The following is a 16,589-nucleotide window of genomic DNA, read 5'->3' as shown; positions in this document are numbered from 1 at the left end:
AAATAACTCCCTTTGCAATCTCTCACCGGACGTCCGATCTCCGCTGGGGATCAGAACTCGAGCAGATAGGGGGATTCCCACGGTCAACACTACAATCAGACTACGCTACAACGGGTCACCGAGGAGATCGTCGGTTTCCACGGCAACCCAACGATCCCTTACAAACAATATTCGTTTTAAAAAAATGCATATCTCATAAAAGCGATACGATACGATACGAAGTTGTCGTAGGTATGATAATTTTGGGATGTCAAATGAAAATAGTATTAAAAACCACGGTTTTTCACAAATATTTTCATTGTCACGATGATAAACAGGATATCGAGATACTTCATTGTCGTCAGCAATGAAATAAACATCGCATCACAAACACACCTTATTGTATATTCAATCGGAACGGGCAACGAATGAAAAACGGTAAATGCATTCGAAATGTTGACACTGTATTTCATTTGTTTTATTTTTTTTTCATTTTTTATTTATTCAGAAATGACATGTGTGCCGTTTAAAGTTTCATTAATGAATAAAGTTCTTGAATGTTTCACACGCTACATTACAATTCATACGTAAACTTACAACAACAAAAAAAGAACAGGTTGTGTGATTCAATTTATTTTAAATGTGGGACAACTGTATTTTTTTTTACGAATTAAACTGTTTGCTACGTATTTCGTGTTTTATTTTAACTGAATCGATATTAATCTATACAGATATTAGTGAGATTTCTAGGGAATCGTGACGTGTTAATATATTCATGACAATCGAATTTCCTCGAGGCGAGTGCGAGGTGATTTCGCTTAATATCTTACATGCAAACATATTTGAGTGCACATTATAATTGACAATGAGTGTGATTGACGTCGTCGGCACACTTCCTTAGACGGTCTGCATACAACTAAATCACCCTTGAAACGTAATAAAATATCAAGAGTCAGTTGCAAACTCAAGAACGAAATTGATCCTATTAATATAATAATATAATATATTGGACAATTGACGACATCCGACTAACTCGATTCTTGTAAATGATTTATGGACCCTCGTATTTACTGTCTTGCATATTGCATACCGCTAATACTTATATAATAAATCACTACATAGTATAAAACCAAGGCCCCTTTCTCTGTCCCTATGTATGCTTAAATCTTTAAAACTACGTAACGGATTTCGATGCGGTTTTTTTAATAGATAGAGTGATTGAAGAGGAAGGTTTACATGTATAATAACATCCATTAAATAGTGGAGAAATCAATAATAAATTAGACTTTCCGAAGCGAAGCGAGAGTGGGTCGCTAGTATATTTATATAATATAACTATGTTTTTTACGCATGTTTGAGAGCGAGCAAAACAATAGCGTAATAAATATTAAAACAAAAATACATGAAATTCGCAAGCATATGATAACAAGAGCGCGCGCAACTCAGTACAAGCAATAAATGTCAAACTTATATTTATAACGCCAGAGAGAGACAACGAGCTATTTTTCATTTATTTCGCGAAAGATTGCGTTTTTTTTATATAATTATTGGACTTAAAAATATAATTGTCTTTACGTACTGTCTGGTAACGAGCAGGGCTTGCATGACGCTGTTCATGTAACACGTGTTGCCCAAATTCAGGAGGCCAACTTTCCTAGCCGGCGCTTGCTTCGAATTCGGAGGCGATGCGGGGAGTCCCCGAGGCCTCCATGGCGGGAGATGCTTAAACCGAGACCATCGGGATGCCATGTGATATTCCAAGCATGAAATCTACAAATAGAACATAAAAAAATTATATAAAATACAAAAAAAAAGTTCGTAAAAATTAAAAACTATGGTTTTTTATCATTTCATTAAATATTAATCAATATCTCATTTTATTAATAAATATTATTATCATTAAGTAAGATTAAATAACAACTTTCGTATTATAGTTCGATTGCTGTATGTGTGTACCTACATATGACGTCACTCGTTAGGTCACGTTTACAGTAAATAACTAACACCGACATTTTAAAATGTATTCTTTAGATGAATCATTATTATTCACTTTTTGTATATAAATATCGCAACTCGTATTTATTAGGAACATGAAAATTCCTTAACAAGTATGCGATTTACGTTGACCGAAGTAAAATAATTAGCACAATGTTAGATTAAGCTTTTATTGTGTACAAACGCTAACAATAGATATGCGAGCTGTCGCCAATCTTATGTAGCCTGTTCCATGTTGTTCCAAAACAAATTAATTTAATGACACAGCTATGATAATTATTCAAATTGGTCTTTGACATTTGAACGTCGACGTCACTGTACAATAGCGCGCTCTCCGATTAGTATCATAAAAAAACGCCTACACAACTTACTTAAATCTGAGGCGATCTTAATTTGTTTCCGTCTTTTTACTGATTATTGTGAAGATAAAAATCCAATTGCGAGTCTCACCAAATCCTCGTATTTGTCCTTGAAGGTTTCCAATGGCTCTCCTTTGAGTGGTTCCATTTTGTAGTCGACCATAGCATTGACTATATCGACGACGTTCTGTAAGTGTTGCCGGCTGCTTTGTCGACTGTCCGCGGCCAGATTCCCGAGCACCTTCCTGACGTTCGTGGCGATCTAGGCAATAAAAAAAAAGAAAAAAAAAACTGTTAAGAATCATTGGCGATACATTCATAACATCAAACGTGTGACGACTAGGCAAACGAGAACGCGTATAAGTTTTCAGTGTACGCTTACAGATATTTAAAGAAGGTTTAAAGGCAGTTATATAGACAGTTTTTCAATTAAAGATCAACAAGTATGCAAATCCGCCGATGTCCAATTTTCTAAAATACTAGCTGTACCCGCCCGCTTCGCTGGGCATTTAAAATTAACATTATTATTTCTCACCACCAAAAAGATTATCATTATTAACGCCCCCGCAACTGGTGTAGGGAGTCGTCCAACACTCATATAAATATTAGCCTATCCATTAAGTACATGTATTTTCTACATGGATATTAAGTTTCAAGTCAGTCGGATGCATGGTTCAGTAGTTATAACGGAACATCCGTAAAAACCACTGTAGATTTTTATATATTAGTACAGATTCACTGTAGTAAAAAAAGGTATGGCAAAACACAGTCGTTAAAATAAGAGCGTCGTGGTAGACATCTATAACGTAAATGCCGCCACCCACCTTGAGATATGAGTTCTAAGGTCTCAGAATAGTACCAAAGGTTGTCCCACCCTTCGAACCGAAAGGCATTACTGCTTCACGGCAGAAATAGGCAGGGTGGTTGTACCTACCCACGCGGGCTCACATGAGGGTTTCATTTTTATTACACGATGTTATTTCTTCACCGTGGAAATCAATCGTGAACATTTGTTAAGTACGTATTACATTAGAAAAATTGGTACCCGCCTGCGGGATTCGAACACCGGTACATCGCTACATACGAATGCACCGGACGTCTTATCCTTTAGGCCACGACGACGAAACTATTATCAAGTACCTTATCAAGAGCCTCTTGCTGTTCTCGTAACGACGCCAAGATGTGAATGACAACGTCCGCCTCCGAAGTCCGTAAAGTTCCGGGTTCACCCAAAGCCAAGAATAACTTCTCTAGGTTCTCGAGAGAGACATCAAGTAATATTTCGAATTTTTCATTTTCCTGCAAGAAAAAAAAACAATCTTATAAGAGTGTTAAAAAACGTAATAGGCATCATGACTTTAAAAAACTATCATCAGAATATACTGAACCTTGCAAATTTATTTTCGACTTAAAATACCTTACCAATACCTAAAATACATTATCTAAACTCCCGTCTTAGTTCACCTCCAAAAACCTCCGAAGAAACGAATGTCCAATCTCTATGTCGACTAGTTTAAAGCTATTATTTAGTCTAAGCCAGCCGCTGTAAGTATTATTTGTATTTATTGTTGTAAATCTATCAAATACATTCAATTACCAAAGCTATCTGTGACACGTCGTAAGCACTACAAGAACTTTTCATCACGCTCGCGTAGATTATACGGAATACGATCATAAACACGGAAATTATTTTCTAAGTTTTTTTTTATTATTGCCCTTGTAGGCATACGAGCGTATGGCCCACCGGATGGTGAGTGGTTACCGTCGCCCATGGACTTCAGCAATGCCAGGGGCAGAGTCAAGCCGCTGCCTACCGTAAATATTAAGATATTAAGATTTAAGATAAGTTATTGTGTTATTTTTTCTTACCTCCAAAGCTTTTATGTACGCCATGACCCAGTCGCCGAGCAAAGGTGTTCCTTGCCAGCTGTGCATCCAACAATAGAGGACTGATAGAGCAGCCCTCAATCCAGCGCCGTCCGGTCCGGATTCGCCTTGTTGGACCAGCCAACGTGCGTTCGACATTGTGGCCGCGTCGTCTAAGCCATCGAGCACAACTAACACGACAGACGTCTGAGGTCCAATGTGGCTTTCTAAAAATAAACACAACACAAACTTAACAATAACCTAAGTGTTTTTATTTTAACACATTGACTGCTGGGCCTTTTCTGACTCTCAGCCAGTGGATATGAGGCTTTTCGTAGAACGATTGGACTTCTTAACAGTGCGTATGAGATCTGACAGGCCTCTTTGAATATACCCATAACTATAGAACTGTGAACATAGTCACCTCTCGCGTCGAGCGAAAGAGCGCGATTTCGACTGCCGTGCCAGGGGAGATTCCCGCGTGGATCATATTAAACCGCAAAACGCAGTGAACGTGTTAAATAATTTTTATTATCTTGCCGATAATCAAACAGTTAAACGCTAAGCTTCACAATATATATATATGTGGGATGGTATGGCGAAATCTAGTGGATATTTAGTTTAACAACAAAATCTTTTATTCTTTCAAAAAATACTACATACACATTCGTAACATCGTTATGTCCAACTTATATCTGTCATTTATATTTTCTTCTTTTAAAAATAAAACTCGTGTGCCAGTGTGAATTAACCAAAAAGTACCGATATCCCACTCGGCCATTCCTACCCATTCGTCTGCCTCAGACGAATCAGTTCATAGCTTAATAAAATTAGCAAGGCTAGTCGTATGTATCGGACCTCCTCCATTCCCAATCTTCAACTTTTAGTCGTCCTCTTCTATGATTCTCTCTTATAATTTCTTTTTCCATCTTCTTTGGTACAGCGATAAAACTACTTCCATTCTTCTCTTTGTACAGTATTCTATTTTGTGTCAAATGATTCTGGTAAGGTACTTTAACCAACTTCTTGCAGTCTTCTTTCTCTAACTTCTTATAATCTTCTTTCTCTAACTTCTTGTAATCTTCTTTTCTTAATTTTAATTTCTTGTAGTCTTCTTTGACCTCGTCCTTCTCAACAACAATAGCACAAAGTGGTATCTTCTCCATTATAATTCCATTTCTTGTAAACTTAACTTCGAATTCACGCAGTATGGGGTTGCCAATGATCAGCTTTACAGGTATTATATCATCTTCCACAATGTAAAATTTGATATCCGTAACAGCATCATCAATCTGTAGCTGAGTAGTAAAAACACCTTTGATAAGTACTTCTTTGTTAGCAATACCCGTAAGACGAACTTCTGAATTCTTGTCATAATGTTGGATATTATTTTCAATTTTTTCAAATTCTGATTGTATAATAAGGTTCGCGTCACTACCTGTATCGATAAAAGCCACCATCTCTGTTCCATTCAATAACACTTTCTTGTAAGGGATTTTTTCTTCTTCGTTTTTCTTCTGAATAATTAAAGACTTTTTAGCATCACTCTTACATTCGTTGCCCTTGTGGCCGAATTCATTACACTTAAAGCATTTAATGCCCTTTGTACAGCCGGGGGATTGATGGTCTAAATCACCACAGTTGTAACATCTTTTAAAGTGCGGTTTTCTTGATGGCGATGTCCCTGCATCTGCATTTACTTGCGGAACTGCCTGGTGATATGATAGTGTACTCATTTTCTTCCGAATATCACTGTAAACGTCCAGCTTCTTTCGAAAATCACTGTAAATGTCTAGCTTCTTTCGAAAATCTTTCAAATCTGTAGCTCCATATAAAATTGCTTTGTTAGATTCAGGATCATTGATACCATCTATAACGTATTCCATTAAAGCAGCATCATCTACTCTTCCATGCAGTGCTATTTCTTTCATAACTAAAAAATATTGTTGTAACGTTTCACCATTTTTTATCTTTCGTGAAATAAGGTTCTTGTGAATCTTAGCACTATTAAACTTAGGGCCAAATTCTTCAATAAGGGCTTCCTTCAAAGTAGGATAGTCTTTAACTCTACCAATAGATCTTAAAAATAGCTTTGCTGTTCCACCCAAAAGTTTCTTTGCATAGATCAATTTTTCCACTTTAGTCCACTTCATCAAATCAGCAACATCTTCAAATTCATCAAAAAACTCCGAAATCGGGTAAGTATCATCTCCGGTGAAAGGTGTCATGGACTGCTCCAAATCACGAAACGAGATGTGCACCTCGACGTCTTCTCTTTCGTCATTATCATTATTCTTCTTAGGAGGCATTTTTTACTTTAGGATTTTTATGCAAAAAAAAAGATAATAGTCTCGTTGAACTCGTAAAGAAATAGTCGTAGTAGTCGTTAATAACAATTTTCAAAATTAGTCTTCTTCTTAAGTAGGTAATCTTCAGTAAATAATCTTATGTAATCTTCATAATAAGTCTGCATAAAATAATGTTACACAAAACTTCATCAATAATACTTCATCATAAAATCGTTATTTTTACACGTCTCCAAGTCTTGGATGCACAACGAAAATGCACTATAGCAGTCAACTTATCTCTGTAAAAATTCATCAATCCACTGTGATTTATCACCCAACAACATCCTGAACGGTATCCATCCCGGACGAGCCCCCAAAAAGATGTGGGATGGTATGGCGAAATCTAGTGGATATTTAGTTTAACAACAAAATCTTTTATTCTTTCAAAAAATACTACATACACATTCGTAACATCGTTATGTCCAACTTATATCTGTCATTTATATTTTCTTCTTTTAAAAATAAAACTCGTGTGCCAGTGTGAATTAACCAAAAAGTACCGATATCCCACTTATATATATATATATATCTTACTTTCAATTAAAATTAAAAAATAATCTAATACTTGTTCCAATGTTTGCGGCTCAAATGTGGTGCGCATAAAATCTCGCGAGCATTTCACACATTTACAGACTCAACAGATTTTACCGTACGGAAAATTCAGTTCACAAATATCATAATAATATATAAAACGTTATAAAAAAAAAACTCACTCGGGTCCGATATAAACGAATACAGTTTGTCGAGTACGGCTGTTACGATTTCGTGACGCAAAGTGCAATGGACGTGGTTAACAACGCGCAAAAAGAACTCTTCAATTGACTGCAGTAGATTCCATTCGTTTCCCGTAGCAAGAGCTAGAACGAAAACAAAACTATATTATAATGAAACACGTTTTATAGCATTGTTCGTAATATTAATAATATACGATCACAAATTTATTATTAACCGTTAATTGAAATTGTATCTTTAAACATTATTATGATTCTATTTTAAAAAACTATTTATATTTCTAATATAATGACAGATTCTAGATAAATAACATTAAAGACAAACAATATTAATCTTTTCTCAATTTAACCACAGACTTTAAACAATAACAAAAGTTTCACAATTGAGTATATTTATATGTATGTGTTGTGTCAAATACATGGTAGTGTGTGTAATGTACGTAAAATTGATTAATGTATTTTTAATCCATATTTTTTTTAAAAATATTAGCATTGTGCACTCCTTCTCTGTATTCTATATAAGTGTGAGAAATTTCATACTCCTCCGTCCGCGCAATTCTCGTAAAAAGGGGTACAAAGTTTTTGATTCACATATTAATATATAGATTAGTTTTAATTTCTTATTGTGATATTACATACATGTTCCGAACGAATTTCAATACCAAATCATTATTAATTTTAAATGAAATACCAGTTAATTGAAACTTACTGAGGCATTTAACAATATCTTGACAGTTCTTAATCAAGTCCAGGGCTTGCGGGAGGTAGTTGGGTTGATCATTCATCATCTGGATGTACTGCGCCAGCGCTTTCAAATCCAGCTGGCAGTTGTCTTGAACGAGTTCACGTTTTTTAACCGCCATTTTGCTGAAATATAAATTAAATCAAGTTTAATTCACCCTTAATTCGTATAAATATTCAATGACTTCGTATAAGTATATTGAGAGTAATTCGAATAGGCAATTTCCATAATAAAAACATATTCATTTTTCTTTTTTTAAACCAAACCAACAACTAGGGGGCAAAACAAAAAAATAGTCAGTCGGGTCATTTTCGACTTTTTGAGAATCTTACGCACGCCAATTGATCCACCAGTGTATATGTGTAATTAATATGTAAAGTGATGATGATGATGATGATGTTAAAAAAACACATGCCTAATATTTTTGAATAGCCTTTAGTGCACTGAGGAGGACCAGAATGTATGAACACTTCCCGAAACACTTGGAATAAAATAAAGTTGTACATGCCCCGTATCGAAGCCGCGATCCCATAGTACAGGCCATCGGTGTAACCTTAGATTAGTCAGGAAACATGAAATCAAATACGGACAAAACATTTGCCAAGCTTTCGGCGCGCGATAAACTAATCTCTACAGAGTTTAGATCTGTGACGATGTTCTAGCTTTATTTATTATCTAACCAAAGGCCGCATCACAGACGTTGCGACGATGCGAAATGTCACACGAATTTGAAATAAGCGCGCGGCAATACGTCAAAACGATTCTGTTCAATGATCTTTCGTTTCAAGTACAAAGGACAGAACAATTAAAAAAAGACGCGATCTAGAACATTTTATGGATCATTAATTATTTATATCGTTAACTAAAATATCTACGAATTATTATAAATAATATTTTATGTATTTAAATATCCCGGCGCCGATTTTATAAAGTTCAACAGATGTGCATGCGATTTTTCGTGGTCCTTTATATTTCCACAGTCATATTTTGTCAGCAAGATCTTGCATCTTACCTCCGATTACGCAGATAACAAATAGGAATTTTCTTAGATTTTTTTTTACGGAAACAAAGATGAGACTTTATAAAAGAAACCACCAAATGTTTTGTTTCAATCAAAATCGACACTATTTTGCACATTATCGTAAAGAAAAACCGTAACCCAAGTCGTTTGAATTTAACGTTCACGGTGTACCGATGCCCGTGTTAAACTGAAAACTTTCAAAAATTTACAAATCGGTAATGCAGAAACAACACTCAAGAACAAGACTGTGTTATCCAAATTAGGCCCATCAATGTAAAGTTATTCATACAAAACATTGTGATTTCCATCAAAACTGAATTCACATATTGTACCTAAGCTTAAAAGTATGACATTGCGTACACTTGAAAGTATCAAATTTTTTTAGGACTTAACAAAAACCCATTGATCCGCGATGTGAAAAGAAACCGTTCGCACTAGGACGTAATAATAAGTGAATTTATTGTTTTTAAATTTAAAAAAAAACAGACCTGACATTATGTAATATATACTAAACTATTGTAATAATGTTTCTATCCTGCTCCAGAGAAATATATTAATATCAATGTGGATTACTATTTATTCAGAAATCGATCTAGTGATGTCGCTGGCTGGCTAATACATTACTTCAAATTTTCAACATTAAATATTTATTTTTGGGGTTTAATTATTTATTTACTCGATAAACAATATTCAATAACAATAGAACAGAGTAAATAAAACGGTTGACTTATCACTATAAGCGATCTCCTCCAGGCAGTCAATAACAGAAAATTACATCAACGACAGAAGCGTCGTTGTATTGACTTTTGTACAAAACGAAATTTATATAATTAAAAAAGTAAAGAACTTGCTAGTTCATTGAAATTACAGTACTCAGGCTGGCTTTGTTGATGTCCATGAGCGACGACGACTACTTGCCATTGAGTAGGCCGTATTCATGTCCATAGACAACGACAGTAAAAATGAAAAAAAACCCATTTAGTACCAGTTTCTCTTCGGATCTTCTCAGTGGGTTGCGATTCTGATCTGTTGTAGATTCAGAAAAGCACTGCTCTTGCTAGGGTCAGAGTTAACACCTCTCTGTTAGGTTGAGCCCGTGAGCTCATCCACCGGTCCGTGAGCAGTTAGCCCCTTAGGCTACGAACGATTACGTAGGGGAAAAAAACCATTTTGTACAGAATCACTATAAATAGACCTTGCACACCGACTCGATTTCATATATGTACTTTGAGTTCTGGATTACACATCCGGATAATCCAAAATCCGACAGCGCTGCGATCGGATCAACGCTATTTTTGTGATAGGGAATACAAATTTTCACAATATTTTCCAAAGTCGACATTATGCAAATTACAAGGTTTACTGTACCCGCCCGCATAGGATTTTAACACCATCAACAGTTAAATTAGATAACAGGAACCTTTCCGTTTTAGAGTAGTTCCAAGATTACTCCCAACGTTTGAACTGACAAGACTATTCCGCAACTGCTTGTTGAGTTTTACGGGGATTGACTAAATCCGCACCTGGTCCATTGCGTGAAATATAATTTGTATCCTGAACTTCAATGGCATTTTCAATCAATACCTATACTGCTTTAGAGCTGTACAAAGCGTTTAATTTGAAAGTCTGCATAAAGGCGGAAGCATAGGAGAGTCTATTACAAATTGTAAATAAAATTAAATACCGGTCGATGGGAGATGCACTACAATACCGACGACCAAAAAGGGGTTTTTAAATACTAATTTCGGTGAGCAGGTTACAATTGACCTGGTGTTAAGTTTTCTCTGGTGTGTGGTCTAAATCGAGGCACGACTGCCTCGAGGCGAAAGTAAGTAGGTAAGAAACTGATACCTACCCATGTGAACTTACAAATACAAGCCTCCACCCCTGCACGTAAATACTAATTGGCGATCGCACTACGGTATAATGCTCAGGGAACGCGATTTTGCCCATTCTACAAAATCTGACATAAAAAAAAGCGTACTGAAAAATGTAATCAATCAATCGAGTAAGAACAAACACTAAAAATAAAATTTGCAACTGATAAGTACAATTTACGAACAATCAAGAACGGTCCACTTGCGAACCCCAACAATCAAATGTTACTTACGATTGGTACACACTATTTTAAACTTTATTTTCATTCAAGTAATGATTCCTTTACCATTTCCTAGAGTTACATAGCATCGATATTATTATTGGTCGGCAATAAATCAGTACAACTGTTTTAATTTTCAAACAAATTTCATTCTGAAGCATGTTCCTTTTAAAACATTATATTCATACAATGAAATTATAGATAATCAAGAATTTTAATTGACTCAGATGTTTTTCTTATATAATATTATATATATATACGCTCAAATAAATAGAGTACTTTAAAGCAATATTATTTTTAAAACTAATGGATATGACAGGGTGTATGGATGGTGGATGGATGGATGGATATGATAGTATGCAGCCCGATACCAATAATTCTATTAAATTAAGACATCTCTCTCTCTCTCTTCATCGTCTCTTTTTACATAATTAAGTTCAATATAATACATTAAAGCAAAATACCTTATCACCTTTTAGTTTTGAAATAGTCACAGGGGGTTATTAAACTATCACAAAAATCTATCTATCGAAATATGTCGTCAATCGATCAGCTGTGCAGTGCAGACTTAGAAAACCATCATCCTATTTCTACCTGAGGTTGTCACCTGACCTGATCTGAGGTGGAATCAATTATTAGTAATTCGTAATGTAGAAAAACATTCATATGTTGAATATAAATTCTGTTCTGATAAATTCCAACTGCAACACACAATTATAGAAGGGAATAGTTAAAAATAATACTTTCAAATATTATCAAATATTAATATTATGTGTATTCAGTGGATACACTTTTAAATTTCGAACTTTCAAATTAATTAATTTTTTTTTATTGCCCTTGTAGGCAGACGAGCACGCGGCCCACCCGATGGTGAGTGGTTACCGTCACCCATGGACTTCAGCAATGCCAGGGGCAGAACCGAGCTGCTGAAGAAGGGCATGTCATAGCGTTCGGGAAACACCGTGGAGGGGAGCTCATTCCATAGGCGGATGGTAGGTGGAAAAAAGACCTCTGGAAACGCCCTGTGGATGACCGCAGTAGCTCCAGGTAGTATGGATGAACTCTACTCCGGTGGCGGGCGGTGCGATGGTAAAAACGAGATGACGGTATCATCGGGAACAATTCCTCAAAGCACTCCCCATGGAACATACGGTACAAAATACAGAGGGAACCGAAGTCCCTCCGCAGACCCAGAGGTTCCAAACGATCCGTGAGAATGGGATTATCGACGATCTGAACGGCCCTCTTCTGTATGGAGTCAAATGGAAGAAGCTGGTATTTGGGAGCCCCGGCCCAGAGATGGGAGCAGTACTCCACGCGAGGCCGGACTTGTGCTTTATAAAGCAAAAGTCTTTGTCCAGGCGTGAAATACCGCTTCGCTCTGTTGAGGACTCCCAGCATTTTGAACGCCAGCTTGGTTTTGCCTTCGAAATGACTCCGAAATTGGACATCGCTCGAAATGTCGACCCCAAGTATCCCGAAACTCGCGGAAGGTTGCAGGGATACGCCTTGGAATTGCGGCGCAATGACAAAGGGGTCCTTCTTCGCAGTGAACGCGCAAATTTGTGTTTACAAGAAATCTTGATAATCGCTTTTAAAACCTTAATAAAAATTAGTTAAGTTAATTATCTTAGTATAAAACAGAGATTTTTTGGCTTGTAATTCCGATTCAACCTAAAGAGTGTGTAATTCAAAACACTAAACTTTATTGTAACAATATTTTGAGCAGTCCCACTCAGATTCGAACCAGGGGCGCACAGATTCATTTTCCGCACGACTGTGCCGCTGTGCATCATTACATTTACTTCAACCGCTACACCCAATACAGATATCGTATTATGTTCGACATCTACTTCTGCACTGCTTCCTCTTCGTCATATTACCCCGCGCGCTGATAATCAACACTTCACAGTAAACAACGTGATACATACGAAGAAGTATTCTTCGCTGCTTCCCGATATACAAACTATATATGGTTACATCACCATGGAGTCTGTGCTCACATTACTAAATCAGTGTTCTGGTGACATTAAGCGTGAAGTAATTTACCAGAGGACAAATGAGCGTGATCTTACCAATACTCGATAATGGTTCGTTTGCCATTACGCGATATTTACTTGCTTGGTATCCACCAGGGAATTGCTCGCAAGTAGACACTTGCCGCTGTAACACTAAGATCAGGCATAGACTCTGGTAAACCTACTTGTTGAACTCATAGACGATTTCGTAGCGAAACCTAGCGCATAACATCACCCCACTGAGTTTCTGACCGGATCTTCTAAGCGGGTTCGGATTCCCACACGATAGTAGATATATTCCCTAACAGCAGCCACAACACAGCAACAGGTAGCTATTAGCAAATCGAACCCCTCCTGGTTTTGGACGTACTCGGCCACATGACCAGGCAAATCTAGAAAGGCCTTTGAGTTATATATATTTATAATGATTAAATTAGGCCCTATCCTGCCAATGCTTCTACTGACTTGCTTTTTCGGTTATATATTATACAGCACACTTTATTGGTTACAGCACCAGCTCAGTTTGCTCGCTTAATATGTGTCACTTTTTTTTCTATTTTATTTTTTTGTCACATAGCAATCCGCTTCAATTGACAATGACCTATTCCTTTGGCTGATTTTCATCTTATTAATGATATAAACAGAGTCAGATGCCCAGTGACATCCTCATCTTTTATTGTAAGATTTAATATCTATTCTCTAATGTATCTAGATATACTGTGTCTCCTTAGTCTAGTGAACTGCACTGTTCCTGTGCCTCTTAGATCCAACGCTAATTTATTAACGTGTGTCAATAACCTGACGTGGTATTTCTTGCTGTAAGCATAATATTTGTAAGTGTAATATTTGTCACTGTGGACAAAATCTAAAATTCAACCTTTTTGAAACCTTTAAATATATGTACATATTATATTCTTTACTGCAGCTATTACTGCAGATTATCCATTTAAATTCTTGAACATTAGCACAATGATTTGGCTGCTAGAAGATAATAATTTCAACTTTCTCAAAATAAGTTCTCTCTCTCGCTTTTTAATGAATGATGTATAATTAATTCCCAGTGAAGTCTGTTATACAAGGTACTTGTTGCCAGCATGAAATCTATAATGCTGTGAGCAGACTATGACATGAAATATTATCCCTTTAATATTAATAAGATACTATATGAATGTTAATAGTTCTATCTCAAAGGACTATCATTGGCTTCTAGCATAGTGGGCTCTGAGTGTGATCAATGTTGTACTTTGTAAAGAATTCTGCAATAGAAGTTACACACACACAATATAACCCCTAAAACTGCAGTTTATGCAGGAGTTAATGTCTTTATGCAATGACAGACCATATTCTATTTATTTTTAGAAAAGATCATTATTGGATAATATAATAATTCAGATTGTGACTGTTTTAGGAGTCTTATCTTCACAATATTAATCACCTGTGACTGCTGTCATCTCAATCTTTCTTTTTATCATATTACAATTAAAAATTTCAAACATTATCAATTTATATGTGGAAATAGTAATACAATCTAATTAGAACATTGTAAACAGCCTAAATACCTAAAAATCCTTATTTGAGACCACCCCATGACATGCTATATGTGACAACATTAAAATTATCACAAAAAATTAAGCAGAGGAAAAAACATAACCATGTAAATCCATGTAATTCCGTGATCGCTTAATTAACTACTCTTTTACTGAAATGTATAGTACTGATGATCTGAATAAGGCCTATGATAATTTTCTTGAGATTTTCAAACTCTTTTATGACCTTTGTTTTCCGGAAAAAACAAATATTTATTCGGTTACACAAAAAGGCTAAGTGGATATCACATGGTATAAAACAATGTGTAAAAGAGAAAAGAAAACTTGTTTGGTTGTATACACATAACCCTTGTTTAATAAATAAAAACTATCTAAAGCAATACTCTAAAAGATTAAAGAAAATCATAAAACTTACACAGAAAGCACAAACATCATTTAATATAAATAACTCTGTTAATAAATCAAAAACCACTTGGCAACTAATAAACCAATCTAAAAATTATAAGCCCGAAAACTTTTTCAGCACGATTAAAGTAATAGTAATTAAAGTAATAATAAAAGTATAAAGATAAAAAGAAACAAACTTGTGACGAATCCACAAGCCATAGCCAAAGTATTTTGACAATTATTATATTGATAAAGTAGTACCATCAACGAATTTAGGAAATAATGTGTTACAGTTTGTTCCAAAGTTAAATAACTCAATATTTATATCACCTAGTACGCCCTTAGATATTATAATATTAATTTTTTTATTTTTTATTTTATTAGTTTTGGTTATGACGAAACAAGTACAAAAGTATTAAATTCAGTGGCTGAGCTGATTAGTCCCCACATCTGTTATATAACTAACCTGTGTATCAGTGCAGGCATATTTCCTACAAAACTTAAAACTACTGAAACCACTTTTTAAAAAAGAAAATAGAGAGCTAATGGAGTTTTATAGACCAGTGGCTTTGCTGCCTGTTTGCTTTTGTACAAAGAAACACATGATTTTCTTGAAAAATATGTTCTCCTTTAAAACCAGAAAGGATTTCGTCAAAGTAAAAATATAAATATGGCAATTTTTGACTTTTTGAACATTATTACATGTAACATGGGCAAAGGTAACTACATCACTGCTCTTTTTTGCGATATGACTCAAACTTTCGATAATGTCGATTTTAACGTACTGTTAAGTAAATTAGAATACTGCAGGATGCGAGAAAATATATTAAGCTTACTGGAGTCTTATTTAAAAGATCGAATACAATACACTGAAATTAGTAGCATAGATTTTGTAAAAAAAACAGAACTTAAATTTAAATCTAACAAACGTAAGATTACATACGGTGTTCCGCAAGGAAGCGTACTTGGGCCTCTTTTATTTATAATTTACATTAATGATTTTCCAAATTCAATTGACCACACTATGACCGTTTTTGCAGACGACAGCACCATAACTATTAGTTGTAGAAATGACATTTTATATGAACATGATATTAATAGTACTCTTCATTCAATAATATCTTGGCTTGATAAAAATAATTTAATAATTAATTTAGACAAAGCAATTTTACCAAAGAAATAAATATATAAATTTAACCGTTTAAAATAATAACAAACATATATATGAAACAGAAAATGTAAATTTCCTCAGTGTAAAAATTGACAACAATCCAATCCAATGGAAATCTCATACAGACGGTTTGTGTAAATGTGTCAGCTCTTCGGCCTATGCACTCTTTAAATTGTCCTCCATTTTAAGCACAGACGCCATACTAACTGCATGTCGTGGTGTAGTTGAATCCTGTCTTAGATATGGAATAATTTTCTGGGGAAACTCAACACGAAAAGATCAAGTTTTTAAGGCACAAAAAAGGTGTTTAAGGTCTATGTTTGGATT

General features: G+C 35.3%; 1 protein-coding gene across 1 annotated transcript in view; it reads right to left on the bottom strand.

Annotated features, from left to right (window-relative positions):
• The window catches only part of LOC101736542 (ubiquitin carboxyl-terminal hydrolase 35), a 36,099-nt gene that overhangs the window by 17,634 nt on the left and 1,876 nt on the right, over positions 1–16,589 (bottom strand). The window contains exons 2-7 of the mRNA XM_004929945.5: positions 7,988–8,145; positions 7,261–7,404; positions 4,203–4,426; positions 3,474–3,632; positions 2,425–2,595; positions 1,559–1,749 (exon numbers count right to left, since the gene is read on the bottom strand). Of these exons, the coding sequence (XP_004930002.2) occupies positions 1,559–1,749; positions 2,425–2,595; positions 3,474–3,632; positions 4,203–4,426; positions 7,261–7,404; positions 7,988–8,141 (1,043 nt within the window). The 5' untranslated portion in view covers positions 8,142–8,145. The remainder of the gene's footprint in view (positions 1–1,558; positions 1,750–2,424; positions 2,596–3,473; positions 3,633–4,202; positions 4,427–7,260; positions 7,405–7,987; positions 8,146–16,589) is intronic.

Source organism: Bombyx mori, chromosome 1 (genome assembly GCF_030269925.1).
Source record: "Bombyx mori chromosome 1, ASM3026992v2".
NCBI lineage: Eukaryota > Metazoa > Arthropoda > Insecta > Lepidoptera > Bombycidae > Bombyx > Bombyx mori.
Note: the sequence above shows the minus strand (reverse complement) of the source record. Positions and strands in the feature narration are given on the sequence as shown.